This window comes from Equus caballus, chromosome 14, assembly GCF_041296265.1.
Source record: "Equus caballus isolate H_3958 breed thoroughbred chromosome 14, TB-T2T, whole genome shotgun sequence".
In the NCBI taxonomy this organism is placed as follows: Eukaryota; Metazoa; Chordata; class Mammalia; order Perissodactyla; family Equidae; genus Equus; species Equus caballus.
Window position 1 is genome coordinate 103,521,763 of NC_091697.1, and position 16,325 is coordinate 103,538,087.

Here is a 16,325-nt window from a genome sequence, read left to right on the forward strand (position 1 = left end):
CCTAGCTCTTCTCCTCGCCAACATCTTTGCAGGCTTCAGGTCTTACTTCAAACATTACCTCCTCCATGAGAGACCCTCCTTGACCACCCAAACAAAATAGGGCCTTTTCTCTCATAGAACCCTGTTTTCCTTTACAGCAGTTATTATAATTTATAACTACATAGTTAGTTATTATGTGTTTATTTGTTTAATATCTGTTTCCTCTATTAGACTGTAAACTCTATGATATCAGTGGTATGGCATTTATCACCGTATTTCTAGAACATAGCCCAGTGCTGGGTGGCCCTGAACGCAGAGTGGAGGCAGCAGCTGCCACTCACCTTTGTGATGGGAGCCTCGATGGTCATGGAATGGATCCTTGCCATGGATGGATAGCGACGATTCTGTAGGCTTGGTGCTGGAGAGAAGTCAAGAAAGTTGTATTTGATTCTCATGGCTCGGCTTGGCTAAGTGCAGCCAAGGAGCCCTTCATGGACTAGGGCCCTGATTTTCCAGGACTATGACCCCCCACCACTCCCCAGAAAGCAATGAATTCACCCATCTCTTAATCCTAAAAGGCTGAGAGCTCAGCCACTACTTGCCAGAGTTTGGAAAGGGTGGTCTGGCCTGGAACTTTGATGGCAGGAAGGCTCACAAGTCCCAGGTCCACAAGGGGAATTTCAGAGAAGGTGGCATCCTGAGGCCCCATCCCAACAGCCTAACGATCCCCCAGGACTTCCTTCCCCATAAGTCACTAAAGCCCAGCTTGGGCAGTTCCATCACTTTCAGTCCTCGGCCACTGGCCATGTAACTGGATGACTGCAGTACGGGAGGGCAGGCATGGTCCAGGGTTAGGGCGGGGGCAGAAGGAAGAGTCTACTCTCAGTGTGAATTGGGGTCAGGCCCTCCTCCTCCCTGAGCCTTTAGGTTCTTACTACCCAGAACCCATGGTGCTTTGAGCTCTAATCTGCAGAAATTTCCATTTTAAAATAATTTTGTTTTTATTTTTTTGAACAGGTAATGCTTACATGTGGTTCAAAATTCAAAAGGTAGATGCTTTATAAGCACTGTTCTCATTAGCTCTTCCTACCACTCCCTGTGAGGCGGGGACAGGGATAGGATCTGCATGTCATGGCTGGGGTAACTCCATCTAGCTGACATCACTGGAGCCTGCTTGTGGCTCTGCCATCCCTGCGGTCCTCTCTGCTGCCAGTGCAGCCGCCACCACAGACCTCTTCTATCTTCAACCTCCACTGCCCCGCTGCTCTGGAGAGATGATGATCCCATCTCCAACTCTACGCTGAAAACTGAGTCAATCCAGTTGAAATCCCTTCACCCATCATCCTCTCCATCTGAAGTGTTCTGTCTATCTACCCCCTCAATCGTTCTGAAAATATTTCAGTCCATCTTCTTTCTTTACATTCTTGGTCCCAATCTCTTGCTGGCCCTGTGACCTCATGCACCTTTCTCTGTGAATTATCCATCTTCTCTCTGTTGTCTTCGGTCCTTGCTGGTCCGCTTCCCTCAGACTCAGGTTCCCATTGTGACTGAAGGACTGAAAGGTCCCTCACTTGCTCTTCCTCTTTATTGCCTTAAGTCAGCACCCCACTTCTCTCCTCTCTGTCACAGTCACTAACCATCCTCTCCTCATGCCCTTAGAATCTGTCCTCCCGTTTGCCAAATAAAAACTAAATGAATGAGTGAAATCCACTCGTCTGCTCCAGTTCTTAAGCTCTTTGGTCTCTGCAGCATTTAACACTGCTGGCCATCTCCTTTCTTCCGCACCCTCCTGTTCTTGGTTCATGGGACACTGTACTCACAGGTTCACTCCCAGCTCTGCTGTCCTTGTCATTGGCCTCTTCATGTTTCTCCTGCCTCCCCTCTCACTGAGGGAGTGCCTTCAAGCTCTGGACTTAGACCCTCTGTTCTTTTATCACACACACGCACACACACCCCTTGAGAGGTTCCTCTGCTCAGGGCTTCATCTGTCACCTCTAGGACTCCCAAATCCACGTCTCTAGCCCTCAGATCAGGCTTGCACTTTAGCTTCCTTGGCATCTCCACTGAAATAGAACACACCACCTGGTCCTCAGCCCCTCACCTAGCCATTCACGGAGCCATCCTATTTCTGTATTAGAATCTTCCCATGTACCTAGGAATGACATTTCAGAACCGCTCTAACTTTCCCACCTCCCTGCAAATCCAACTGATTACTTAGGCCTGACTGACTGAACTCAAAATGCTTTGCTAACTTCTGCTTTGCAGAGCAGAAATGTTTTGCTAAGTTTTGTCTCTCAGTTTTCCCGTACCATTTTAGTGAGGGAAAGAAGCTACATGGAAGAGTAGGTTTGTCCTGGGGACAAGAAGCTCAGAATCTTGGAGCTGCTCTGGTGGTTACGTGGCCCAACACACTTTAGGCCGTCAGGGAACAAGCACAGAGTCATTTCAAAGAGAAGACTCAGTAAAAAGCAAAAAAGAATAAAAAGGCCTAAAAAATTTTCAGCCTATGGGTAAGAAGCCGCTTTAGTTGAAATCTTACTTCTTGGGGTTTTGTTTACATGCTGACAAATTCTTGACTATATTCCTCTGTCATTTTCTACACTTTAAAAAGGTCAAAGAAATCTGAAAAACGTCTTACCATCACTGCCTCGAGACGATATCGACTTCACGTCAATGGACTCTTTCCTCCTGTTCTTGTATCTGAATGAGTGGGACTCTGAGGGTGGCAGGTGAGTAATGGAGAGGGGTCAGTTACAGCTTATTCACAGGTGAAGTTTAGACCACTCATTCTCCAAAGAAAACAAGGTTACTTTTTAGGCACTATGAAATATTTTTAAGAAATAGTAAACCACTTTCTCTTCAAATCATCCACATACACGGCACTGCCAGTCATATTCATTGTAAAATGATGTCTTTTTCTTGTGGCACCACATTACGTCCTGGGCTGATTATCAAAGGTTATTTAGTTCCATTAATAAAATAGCTTTTTGAAAATAAACACTAACACTTGGGGGAAGTTTTTTTGCATCATTTTGACCTGAAGGACAATACATTTACCTGGGTAGGGAATGCTGTTATGGGGATATTTGAGGAAGTAAAATACCAGTGAAATGCACAGAGAGTGGAATTTATTTGAGAAACTCATTTGGCTGGATTGTAGGCCCCTCTGAAAAACCAGACCTCTGGATGGCCTTCTAGGTTCTCCTGAGGACATGACTTCATCAAATGATGTGCACTGTTGATCCCAGGAAGGAAGAGAAGAGAAAGCAGTTTTACAGTCCCAACAGTTTGCAACAACTGAACTCTCACGTCTGTCCCCATTTTCTGAGGGGAAAAAGCACTTAAAAAATTCCGCATTAATCTTTGCAGACTTTGAATTTAACACTCAAAATGTGCTGTCACATTAACGCATGATCTAAGCAGAGAGTACATTCCACTAGTGAGAACCAAGGACAAAAGTGTCAGGGCAGCAGAGATGGCTTCAGAAGCACCCACTTTCAGGGCTTTTGCTTCTTGGGGGAGCAACCCATGAGCAAAGGGAGAAACTTAACCGCAACACGGAATTGCTCCTTACTGTGCTAAGACAGGCGGCAGACATGCAGCTTCCAGCAGGAGAATGTAGTTTTCAGGCACCAATAAGTGATCATATTCCAAGAAAAAAAGATGCACTAACACTTTAAGAATTGTCTAGTGACACCAAAAAAGGTGCAAGTTAAGAGAGCCAGCTCCAAAGCCAAATTGCCAAAACGCAGATCTCCACTGCACCATCTACGCAAAGCTTGGGAAGGCAACTTCTGTGTTCCAGTGTCCACATCTGTAAAGTGGGGGTAGCTATAGCATCTCACGCACCGGCTGTTGTGAGTGTAAGCGAGTTAATCCATGGGTGGCACTTAGCACAGTGCCTGCTACACAGTGAATGTGCAGTTCATGCTGGCTATTGTTGGTGGTGACACCTGTGCATTTGCACATCTACCCTCTTTTTAGGCACACATGAGATGGTGTTATAATCTTGTTCTATTACCTGTTTTCACTTCATATGTCTTAGACACTTTTCTAGATCACCTTTTTAACCATCTGCTTTAATGCCCTAAAAAAATCTGATTCAATTAAAAAAAAGGTTAAGTCAATAATATAAACCTGAATTATATTTGTACAGCATGAAGTGAAAGGCAGAACTACTATCAAGTTAATCTGAGCGCCACAGAGCCTTGTCTTAAATGATCTAACTTAAACTGTTTATGTCCCTTTGCTTGATTTTGTCTTCCAGACTCTACCCCTGGATATGAGTCTCAGTATTTTTTTATAAAGACACCTACAGGTAAAGGGACTTCAAATGCCATTGTTAGGATCAAACCTGAGAAACTAACAGTGGTCACTTGCCAGACATTCCTTCTTAGCCAATTCAGGGACCTCATAATCATATACATTACTAACATTTGTTTATCAGATAATAAATTAAATCTAACTTATTAAAGAGTTAAGATTAAATTCAAGATTAAAGAACACAAGAATTCCTCAAAATCTAGTTTCTAAATAAAACTAAGGTAGGGAGGTTAGTTTCATGGCTGTGGTCCCCAGGCTGGTTGGCTGAATTCTAAATCATTCATTAGAAATTATTCAAAGATGGACAATGCTTATTCTTCCTGATTTTTTTATCAGCTAAAGTTAAGAGAATCTATAGCAATAGAAATGATTAAAAGTTTGGATAAATTATTCTTCAATAAAGCCCATTTAAATCAAAGAATTCATTATTCATTTTCTCAACAGATGCTTGTGGAGTGAATTTAAAAACCAGAAAAAAGAAGGATAAAGGAGATTTTAAATAGTTGTACTCAATGGCAAAAAGGGATACAGTGTCACCAATTAAAAACAGCTCCCACTCACTGAGCACCTATTGTGCACCAGACATTGTGCTTGAATATTGACTCTAAATATAGTAATTATCTTATATGATCATTGTAACAATTTGAAAGCTACATCATGTGATCCCCATTTTACTGATGAAGAAATTTAAACTTGGAGAGATTACATAGGTAGCTCAAGATCAAAGAGCTAATCAGTGGTGGAACCTATGCTTTCCAAGATGGGACGGTTTCAATTTATTGATGTTGTGTGAGTATTTACTGAGTGTCTATTACGGGCAAGAAAGTGCTGGGCGCTGTAAAGGATATTAAAATGGTTGTAACAGTTTTTGACACCCAGAACCTCAGAAGTTAGTTAAAATAATACTGTTACTCTAAGTGTTTTAAGAAATAAAATGAAAACATTTGAGAAGGAGAGAGAGGAAGAGAAAAAGCGGGGTGGGGGTGGGGAAGGGAAGGAGCATACCAAACAGTTAATGCCAGGTACTGCAGGATATTATATGTACATTTTCTCCTTTGGGTATTGCTAATTCATTTTACAAGTGAAGAAACTGAAGCTCAGAAAAAGCAAATGAAATCTTTCTGAGTGGGCTAAAATATGGTCCATCCCAGAATCAAGGAGGGGGACTACATAGGTGGCCCAGGGTCTTACTTTATGCATGACTGGCTGGGAAAGCCACCGACAGGGGAGAGGACAAGAATTTTAAACCTTTGGTAGCAGACTGATTTTCCCCTGGAATGCTCAGAGAACTCCAGACCTTTCGAATGCAGAAGTCATCAGGTCCAGCCCCTCATTTTATGGCCCAGGGTCACACAATCAGTCTTGCCCAAGGTATGAGGAGAGGGCGTGGGGAGGGGAAATGGTGGCTCAGTGCTGCTGACCCCCGGGGCAGGGCCCATCCGCATGCTAACTGTACAGTCTCCAACTGCCGAACAGAAGGGAAGACTGAGCGCAGTCTAACAACAACGTGTCTGCCCTGGACTTTCCGGTCACTCTCTGTTTTGGGTTTATCTTCTACATGGTCTCCAGCCAGCAAAAGAAAACCAGGATGGGGAAGGCATTCAGTAGAATGAAGATTCAAAACTTCTTAAGGGATTCTGCTTTTATTCTGGCTCTCCAGCCGTCTGATATCAGCGCTTGGATTTTGGCAATCCGAGCTCTGCGGTGGGGATCGTCCACTTGACTCTGCAGAGTAATCTACAGACGTGAACCCGCAAATGCAGCTTGGGTGGGTAACAGCGAAGCGGAAGTATTCTCACCTGTCTGAGAATTGTCTCCTGAATCCCGATGAATCTTGTGAATCTAAAGTTGTTCAGAAGTTTGGTAAAACAAGAGAAAGAGATTTTAAATACGGTATTAGCTACATTTCCGGCCAAACAATTTCATTGAAAAGCTCTGAAGACTTCAGGAAAGCAAGAAGCTGCACAGATAATATGAACAGATGAAAGATGTATGAGTGATAATGCTGGAAATGCTCTATTACATCCAGACCCTTATAGGAACGGCTGAGCCCGAGAGCAGAAGATACCCAAGGGATGTACTTTCTGAGCAGGACATGGAAGTCTCCAGTCAGCTGGCCTCATTTTGACAGTTTGCAGAAATGCAGAAAGACTAAAAGCTATAACAAAATTTAAGATTTTTATAAGGCTAATAAATAACCTGCTTATATTTCAGGCATGTTATAAAACTTTTCTGTAATACGAAAGTAACCTGAATTTAAGCTTAGGATTTTAAAATGCTCTTCAAATGCTCCTCAATGATGGGCAGAGTGAATTTACAAAATGTTTCTTCACTCTAAGACCTGAACTTGAGATGCAGTTTAGCACCAGTTCTTTCTCATTATCGATTTTTTTTTTTGTGCTAATGCTCAATGAATATCTGCCAAATGATGAATGAAGTCATTAACACTGGGAAGGATAAATATGCTTGCTTTGGGGTTCTGCATTTGTGTTTTTAACTAAGACACCGCGCTCGGGCGCCTCTCGTCGACGCGTACAATCCTGCTGCTTTGCCGCTCAATCCACCTACTCCAGTCGCTCAGACCACCAAACCTTCGCAGCCACTCGCTGAATGGAAAAAGTTACCTCGAGAAACAAGACAGGCGAGTGTGTAGGACTGTCTATAAAGGAGGATTAGTATGGTTTAGCAACATCAACTATAATAGCCAGAAGTCCATATGCGTCACATACAGGTAAAATGTTCCGGCTTGACTGAACCATTGAAAAATAATCATGTCAATTGAAGTGCTAAAATAGGGGTTTTCTACGAATTATTCTGCACAGTCCATTCCACATAATTACAGAAACAATTACGTGGCCAGCCTGTGTGAGATCCTGCTCTTACTGTGACTGAGGGCTTTGACTCATTTATCCCACAAGTATGGGACCTTTTTATTTCTTCTGCGAGCAACTGTTTTATGTTTTGCCTTTAGAGATAAAGACCATTTGCCACAAAACTACTGAGCGCAGCACGAATTTTGGATACAAACCACTTTTGCCTTGTAAATTGTTTTCTCAATCAGCTTTAGCTCAAAAGCAAGTGATTTTTAAATACCTAGCTTTTCTGAGTCACAAATCTCTCTCCTTTAGGAACAAAGTCCCATGGCTCCCCAGATTACATGCAAAACACCCCTTTCTTGTCTTTCCTTGGACCCCACAGGCCAGCTGACTGAACTGTGGAGCTCCAGGAGGTCACTGTGGCTTTGTGTTCTGTCTGCATGGAACCAGATGAATCGAGGGATAGACAGATGGGCAAATATATGATCAAGCAAAATGTTAACTGTAGAACCATGCGGTGGGCATGTGCATATTTACTTAAAATTCCTCTAACTCTTCTCTATGTTTGTAAAATTTCATAATGAAATGTTGGAAAAATGATATGTTCATGAGAATATCGATTGATGGCTAAAAATTAGAAGTCTGAAATATAATTTGAAAATAATCAAGAGGAAGGCAATTTAGAAGAACTTGAAATTGAGCGAGGTGAATGACATGTGATGGTCCCTAGGACACCCCACCATGAGCCAGGGCATGAAGACGATGTCCCACTTCAAACTATAACACAGGAATTGTAGGCAGCAGCTGTCAATCTTAGACGTCTAAGATTTACCAAGGTAACTATTTAACACACTGATGTTAATAATTTTATTGATGGATTTTAAAAATTATGGAGTTACAAATGAACCTAAATCCTGCTCTCTTATGGGAGAAAAACTCTGAGAAATAACTATAGAGAAACATTCCTCTTAATATGATAGGTGAAAATCAACTTTTTTCAAATGAAAAATCATGAGACTTCTTAGCAACTAAAATGAGCCAAGGCCAGAATCAGTATAACAACAAGCAAACAAGCAAATGAACACTAGACACTGCCTTCAACATTCACTTCAAAATCACCTTGGGAATGTGACCAGTCTGAGCCTGTTTTTGTCATTATTGAATGACAAAGTTTATGCCTTGTATGAAGGCACCGATCACAATTACAAGCCCCAGAGACCCTGGTCTGTGAACCTGGAGGTCATCCTGGAGGCTTCCGTCTCTCTCATCCCCATGTCTGTCTAGACCATCATCAAATGCTGTGAAACCTCCCTAACGGCCTCTGGGACCACCCACTTCACTTCTCTCCATTGCCAGAGTGCAGGATACCATCAGCTCTCGTCTGAACTCGGCAATAAGCCCAACCCAGTCCATTCTCAACTCTTCAACAAGTGTAATCTTGCAAAACCACACATTGGATCCTGTCATTCTTCTGCTTAAAACTCATACTTCCCATTAGTCTTAGGGTCAGCCCCATGTGACAGCCTGGCTATGAGGCTCTGCGATGTGGCCTGGCCCCTGCCAGCTCTCCAGCTGCACTGCTGACCCCTGCCAGTCTGTTGAGGGCTCTCAGCTTGCAGGCTGTACTGGCCTCTTTTCCATCCCTCTAATTTTCCCATGCTCTTTACTACCTCAGGGCCTTTGCACATGTGACTCCTCTGCCCAGAAAGCTTTCCAATCTACTCTCTTCCCTTTGCCTATTTGTCCTCTAGATCTTAGCTGAAAGGTGATTTCCACAGGGAAGACTTCCCAGATGTTTCCTGCCCATCTCAGTCCCTCATGAGGTCAAGTCCTTCTGTCACATGTTCTCAATGAACTTTTCCTTTATTGCATTTATTACAGTTTCTAACTTTGTGCTTATTCGATTGTCTATTCTCCTTTCAAACTGTAAGTTCCATTTAAGCGGAGCTGTGTCTCATTTGATTACCTTTGTATACTGAGTACTAACGCAGTACCTGGCATACAGATGCTCAATAAATATGAGTCCAAAGGAGACTGAGATTAACCACATAGCTTGTGGCGAAAATACTTATTGATGATTTGACCATCATATTGATCTTTGTTGATTCTATTTAATACTGATGTCTCTAAAGACCTTAATTTGTAAAGTGTTTTGGTAAAATACTGATAAGGAAGTTTTCCGTAAAATGTGTTTTTTTAAAAAAAGCAATAACAGTATTGACTAAAAATACAGCCATGTGGTCTGACAGCACCAAATCCTAAGAGGCAAAAGAGGGCGTGATGGTGAGAAATCGAGGCCCTCAGATATGTGAATGCATCTGCATCCCTGAGCCGGTTCCCCCGCACCTCAGAGAGATTCTTTATGTTTCTCATTGCATTCAATGGAGCAGTAAAAACGGCAGGTATTATTTAAAAAACAAGAAGTTTGTTTCTATCCATACACACATTTGTAATAAAATGAAAGTGACTTTGAAATATTTGTTTATATAGAAGAGAGCCGCCTTTGATGGAGAAGATTCTGATCACAGATCTCAAACTCAGGTTTTATGTTGTCTGGTTGTCATTGTGCCTCCCCCACACCCAAATATTATGAAAAGGAGTGAAAACTTGGTTAAGGTGAAGAAAAGCACTATCCCCTTAAATGATCAGTGTAGCTTACAAAGTCGACTTAATAAGCAATCGTTTTTTAAGACCGAACATTTTTATTTTTATTTATTTATTTACTTAATGTTTTTTAAAGATTTTATTTTTCCTTTTTCTCCCCAAAGTCCCACCGGTACATAGTTGTGTATTTTTAGTTGTGGGTCCTTCTAGTTGTGGCATGTGGGATGCCACCTCAACATGGCCTGCTGAACGGTGCCATGTCCGCCCCCAGGATTCGAACTGGCGAAACCCTGGGCCACCGAAGCAGAGCACATGAACTTAACCACTCAGCCACGGGGCCGGCCCCCAAAGACTGAACATTCTTGATCAACAAATTCAGGACAAAACTGAACGCTGCCATGTATGTGACAAGCCTTCAGTGAACTGGAGTGTGAATGCTGAGTGAGAGATCCGATCGCGGGAACTGAGGCACTGAAGACCCTCCCTTCATTTACATGTAATGAAAATGACGCTGGAAGTGGTATAATACAGAATGTCTTTGATCAACTTTCTTTACTGAAAACACTTTGATGAGTAGTTCCTTGGATGGAAAAAGTATCCGATGCCGAGATCAAAGACCTTTTCTGTCTGTTCTATTTTCAAAAACCACTGGACAAACACTTCTCCAAATTCCCACCCAAATAGCAAACACACACCAGTTTTCCCCAAGCATCAGAACAAACACCTCTTGCAACATTCTGGACCATGTCCTCAGTGATCACCTTTACATCCTGCACCCTGTCCTCAGTGATCACCTTTACATCCTGCACCCTGTCCTCAGTGATCACCTTTACATCCTGCACCCTGTCCTCAATGATCACCTTTACATCCGGGACCCTGTCCTCAGCGATCACCTTTACATCCTGCACCCTGTCCTCAATGATCACCTTTACATCCTGCACCCTGTCCTCAGTGATCACCTTTACATCCTGCACCCTGTCCTCAGTGATCACCTTTACATTCTGCACCCTGTCCTCAATGATCACCTTTACCTTCTGGAGCCTGTCCTCAGCGATCACCTTTACATCCTGCACCCTGTCCTCAGTGATCACCTTTACATCCTGGACCCTGTCCTCAGTGATTACCTTTACATCCTGCACCCTGTCCTCAGTGATCACCTTTACATCCTGGACCCTGTCCTCCGTGATCACCTTTATATCCTGCACCCTGTCCTCAGTGATCACCTTTACATCCTGGACCCTGTCCTCAATGATCACCTTTACATCCGGGACCCTGTCCTCAGCGATCACCTTTACATCCTGCACCCTGTCCTCAGTGATCACCTTTACATCCTGCACCCTGTCCTCAATGATCACCTTTACATCCTGGACCCTGTCCTCAATGATCACCTTTACATCCGGGACCCTGTCCTCAGCGATCACCTTTACATCCTGGACCCTGTCCCCAGCAATCACTTTTACATCCTAGACCCTGTCCTCAATGATCACCTTTACCTTCTGGACCCTGTCCTCAGTAACCACCTTTACATTCTGGACCCTGTCCTCAGTGATCACCTTTACAGTGCTCCCGAAGCCATGGACAAGCTGTCGCCATTGTTTCGTGGATTCTGAGTCTGCATTCTCAAAATACTGCAGCATCAAGACAGAGGAGAAATTACACGGATTCCGAGCTTGGTATTTGGTATCAGATCTCTTCATTTCAGTTAAATTTATGAGCCTAACAGACTCAATACATCATCTCTCCCCTTTTATCTTGATGGTGATTTAAAATATTACATCAAAGCAACAGGCATTAGTTTGATATGAATGAAAATACATATGAATTTTTAAGATCACACAAGATTAAAAAGAAAAATTCCAAGCTGTTTTTTTCCCCCAGGTAATTTGCTGTATGCCAGACAAGAGTAAATATATCTCCTCTGTTGTTACATATTTTCTTGGAAGAATTTATGCATCCCTCTTCCGTGCAAAGCCAGATCGCCCATGATCTAGTGTCCTGGGTCAACACTTCACTTACGTCACATGCTGGCACCCACTGGCCCTCTCTTCAGCATGCATTTGCGAGAGGCTTACAGAGAAGTGTTCTCTTTATGGAGCCCAGGGATCCTCACTTTTGTATCCTTATCTCATGGAAAAACACTCAATGCAAGCCCCCATTCCAGCTTCAAGGTTTTATCTTTTTTCTCTTTTAATGGCTTTCAAATATCCACAATGTAAAGAACCACTTGGCTTCATACCTGGCAAAAACAGTCATGCATCATTTAACAAGGGGGATACCTTCTGAGAAATGCGTCATTTCTCAGACCGTCATCTGTCGTTGTGCAAACATCACAGAGTGCACTTACACAAACCTAGACGGTACAGCTTACTACACACCTGGGCTCTATGGTCCTAATCTTATGGGACCAACTCATACATGCGGTCCGTCATTGACCGAAACGTTGCTATGTGGTGCATGACTGTATTGAGTTTTCCAATATGGAAATATGATAGTGGTTCTCTAACTTCAGCATGAATCAGAATCACCAGAAGGGCTTGTTAAAACAGGTTGCTGAGCCCCACCCCAAGTTTCTGATTCTCGAAGTCTGGGTGGGGCCTAGAATTCGGATCTGTACCAAGTTCCAGGGTGAGGCCTCGGCTGCAGGTCCGGGGACCATGCTGTAATCCATGGGGCCTCCCCGCTCAGACTGCTCTATGCATCAGCAGCACTGGCAACACCCAGGAGCTGGTTAGAACTACCCACTTGCAGGTTCACTGCAGACTCAGTGAGTCAGAATCTACATTCTAACATTTAGTCTCCAGGCAATTTGATTACACACTATAGTGTGAGAAACACTGATTCAAGTGGAGAAATCCTAGGCTTGCCAGCAGATCTCTCGTCGTCTCCGTTTCTGGCTGTGTAGACCTGGGGAACTTCCGAGCTTCACGAAGTCTCAGTTTCCTGATGTGTATATGGGGACCAACGCCTGCTTTTCAGGATCTCAGAGGATCAAATGAAATAACGTGTGCAAAATGCCCAGCCCAGAAGCTCTCGGGCTGGTCTTTCTCTCAGAATCACCAGGAAGGCTTGTGGAACCACGTTGCTGGGCCCTGTCCCCATAATCTCTGTTTCAGTAGGTCTGGGTGGGGCCTGAGAATCCGATTTTCTAACAAGTTTCCTGTGAGGCCAAGGCTGCTGACAGTGGCCATACTTGGAAAAGCACTAGCCCAGCCCATGGTGGGTGCCCAGATAACACTGCTTCCTTTGCCCTCTCCTTCATGGATGCATCCTGTTGGTTGAGAATCTGGATACAGTGCTTGCTATTTCAGGACTGACTGTGGTTTAGAGAAATCACTTCCTTTAAGGCATGCGTTGAGCATATGTGGTGTGCCCTGTTGAGCGCTTTCCACATAAGCAGCACATTTGTGTTTCTCACTTTATGCTGTCATTCCCCTAGCCGGTGTCCCCTTGCTGCTCAGTGACAAACATATATAAATAGCATCAGAAAGAAATCTCATTTTGCTTAAAGTTTCTTGTTCTTACAGAACTGTCAATGACCGACGGCGCTTATGCTCAACACTTCCATGTGTAAACTCATACACCTGCTAGATTTTGTCAAGAGAATGGGGAGCTCACACTTCCCCACTCACGGAGCACTAGCACTCAACAGAGAGCCATTAAGCCACTTGATGACGCCAGGGCTTCCTCTGCCCCGCGATCAGCATAAGACAGAAGCATCCCCAGGACCTTCACTTAATAAATCAGGTCCTGCAAAAGCTAATGCAGAGGCGAGGACAGCACAAAGGAAAAACTGACAATAACGAGAGGACAGAAGAGGAAAACAGCTCATCGCTGTGTGACCTGAGGTTCTGAAGATGCTGCTCATTGGAACCTTTGTGCACATTTTGTGAACAATCGCCCCCATCTCTAACTGATGCCTCATCTTCTAATTCTGAGCCAATGAGACTATGAGATGAGGATGGTTAGGACCCAGTCTCTGCCTTCCAGGGGTTTACTGTCTAACAGGGGACAACAAACACGTGCTGTTGCAGTGAATTCATTCCTTCCCTATGTGTGCCAAGTGTGTACTACGGTGCCGGGCAGCATTCTAGGCACTGGAGATGTGACAGAGAACAAAAGAGATACTCCCAGGAAGCTGCTTCAGAGGTGCCAAAGATAGCGCTTCCCACAGGGTGGGATGTCGAGGGGTTAAAGGTAAGTTTAGGGCATTCCCAACTTTGACCGTAAATAACCTCCAATCACATGTCCAATTCATTTGCCCTTCAGTGTTCCCCCACGGCTTCTGAGCACATTGAGGAGAAAGCCTCAGGTTGGTGCTGGTGCGCCTTTAACACCCACCACTTTCCAAGGAGAGGGGGCTCAGTGTCAGAGCTGTCAGCCAACAGCAGTGGCTGTCTAGAGCTTATTAACATCATGAGTTTTTTTTTCTATTATATCTATATTTACTGTTTCCTTCCATATGGCTAGTGACTGGTATTCCATTTCATGGTAGTGATTACTGTGATGGTGTAAAGTTTTAAAAGTGACTTCTAGGGGCTGGCCCCGTGGCCGAGTGGTTGGGTTCGCGCGCTCCGCTGCAGGCGGCCCAGTGTTTCGTTGGTTCAGATCCTGGGCGCGGACATGGCACTGCTCATCGAGCCACGCTGAGGCAGCGTCCCACATGCCACAACTAGAAGAACCCACAACGAAGAATACACAACTATGTACCGGGGGGCTTTGGGGAGAAAAAGGAAAAAAATTAAATCTTTAAAAAAAAAAAAAAGTGACTTCTAAAGAAAAATATTAAATATGAATAACTCTCACAAAATATAAAACAGGCAAAGCAGAGCTGGTTTAGTTGGAACAGCAGGCAGGAGTGGAGGCCTGGAGCCCCTTGTCCTTGGCCCCTTCTGTCCTCTGGGGAAGCTGAGGACTTCCCTTAAAAGAGAGTGAATGCAGATACAGACAAACCCCCTGGTTTGGGCCAGGCTGACAAGGCTTGGGGAGGAGGGGAGGAGGGTGCTGCATCAGCTGCAGAGGCTGTATGATCACACTGACCCCGCTAGCAGCCGGGTGGACCTGGCAGGCCAGTTCCCTCTGAGCTTAGTTTCTGTGTGTGTCAGATGACGGGTCTGTGCTCAGCAGCGTCTGACCTGGCTCCAAGCAGCCATTACTACCTCCTACTTCTTGCAGTGCTCCCTGCACAGCCTGGCACTGCCTGTGCCTCTCATTCTGTGTCACTCCTTGGAACACTGCAGCCATTTCTGGCCCTAGGCTGCCCATCTGAGAGCTGATGCCACCTGCTAAGAAATACTAGTAAATGAGACCATTAACCTAATTTGGTCGGAATGCTCCCTTAGGAGTGAAGGCACAAGCAGGGTATTGAACACTCCTCCGCCCTGAAAAAGGGTAACAAGATGGCGGCATCAAGCAGCATTCACAATTCTTAGAAAGGAGACAAATCCCATGAGGCATGGACAGATTTTTTTTCCCTTCCAGATACAATAAAAATGCCACTCAAGCCCAAGCAGGAGAATCCCTACTGGAGGCTGTGATTCTAACTTTTCCTTCGAGCCAGTAATGGCTGAGTGGAGCTTTGGGATGGCAGGCTAGCTGCAGGAGAGCATTACAGGGACATTCAATTTTCTGGGGTGGCCTGGCTAATGGACCGGAGAGAGGAACAGATGGCATCAAATACAGTCACGAGATACATTCTCATGTTAAACAAAGGGATGGCATTTTATTCCTCTATCCTAGCTTTTCAGTTTTACAGACTCTGGTACTATTATGCTGAAGATGTACCAGAAAAACATATCTCAGATTCCTGTCTGAAAGTGGTTGGAAACCCAAATAGACTTTAAATTTAACCACTGTGTGTGCAAGTTTTGGTCCTGTCCAGGTAGCAGTTTATTTGGGATCATTGGGACGGGTCCACCTGTCTAACCTGACCCTCCCTGCCTGGGGCTGTTGACGGGCAGCCTTCCCCACAGAAGGGTCTCACAGTAGCACGCACACCCTTGGGCCCTGAGGCTCCCTCAAGGGATGAAACTACTCACCATGACACTGCAGGAGGGTCTGCTTCAGAACAGGCGACGGAGCACAAGCCTAGAGCACTGCTGACCACCCTCCAAGAACTCTGTCAGCAGAGGTCCTAGAGACAGCAGAGCTTTCCTAGCAGCCACATCAGGGGCGACAGCACAGCTTCTAAACCACACGTGTGTGGCAACTATTTGAAAGTGTCCTTGGAAGGAAACTGCTCTGTCCCCTGGCAACTGTCTCAGTGTCTAAAAATCCATACTAACAAAGCAATTATCAAGAACTAGAGATCCTAGAGTTGAGATATGTCTGGGAGAGACTGCCTGGTTCAGTCTGCAGCCTATAGGTAGTTAAGACACCTACTGACGTGTTGTAGAGGGAGGCACTGACTTTTGGAATGTTCCTACAATGATAAGACTGGTTAGCCCATTTGGGGTACTGACACCTGCTTTCCTTCTGGAAGATGGGAATTTTGATATTTGTGGCTGGTTCTTGTGCTTATGGGATCAGTTCCTAATAAAAACCTTGGATGTTGAGTACCTGGGTGAAAATCCTGCCGACATCTTGTTGCATTCTACTGCTATAGGA

General features: G+C 44.4%; 1 protein-coding gene and 1 long non-coding RNA gene across 14 annotated transcripts in view; one reads left to right on the top strand and one right to left on the bottom strand.

Annotated features, from left to right (window-relative positions):
* Positions 1-16,325, bottom strand: part of PDE8B (phosphodiesterase 8B) — a 217,240-nt gene that overhangs the window by 17,894 nt on the left and 183,021 nt on the right. For all 13 annotated transcript variants that reach the window (XR_011425719.1, XM_023618139.2, XM_023618132.2 and 10 more), the window contains 3 exons: positions 6,102-6,144; positions 2,618-2,695; positions 321-397 (listed from right to left, as the gene is read on the bottom strand). Coding sequence is in view for 12 of the 13 variants with exons in the window: in XM_023618139.2 (XP_023473907.1) it covers positions 321-397; positions 2,618-2,695; positions 6,102-6,144 (198 nt within the window). In the remaining variant the exon portion in view is untranslated. The remainder of the gene's footprint in view (positions 1-320; positions 398-2,617; positions 2,696-6,101; positions 6,145-16,325) is intronic.
* LOC111767912 (uncharacterized) lies at positions 2,586-4,885 on the top strand. The gene is made up of 2 exons (XR_002799854.2): positions 2,586-2,708; positions 4,747-4,885. It is a non-coding gene; the product is annotated as an uncharacterized lncRNA (long non-coding RNA).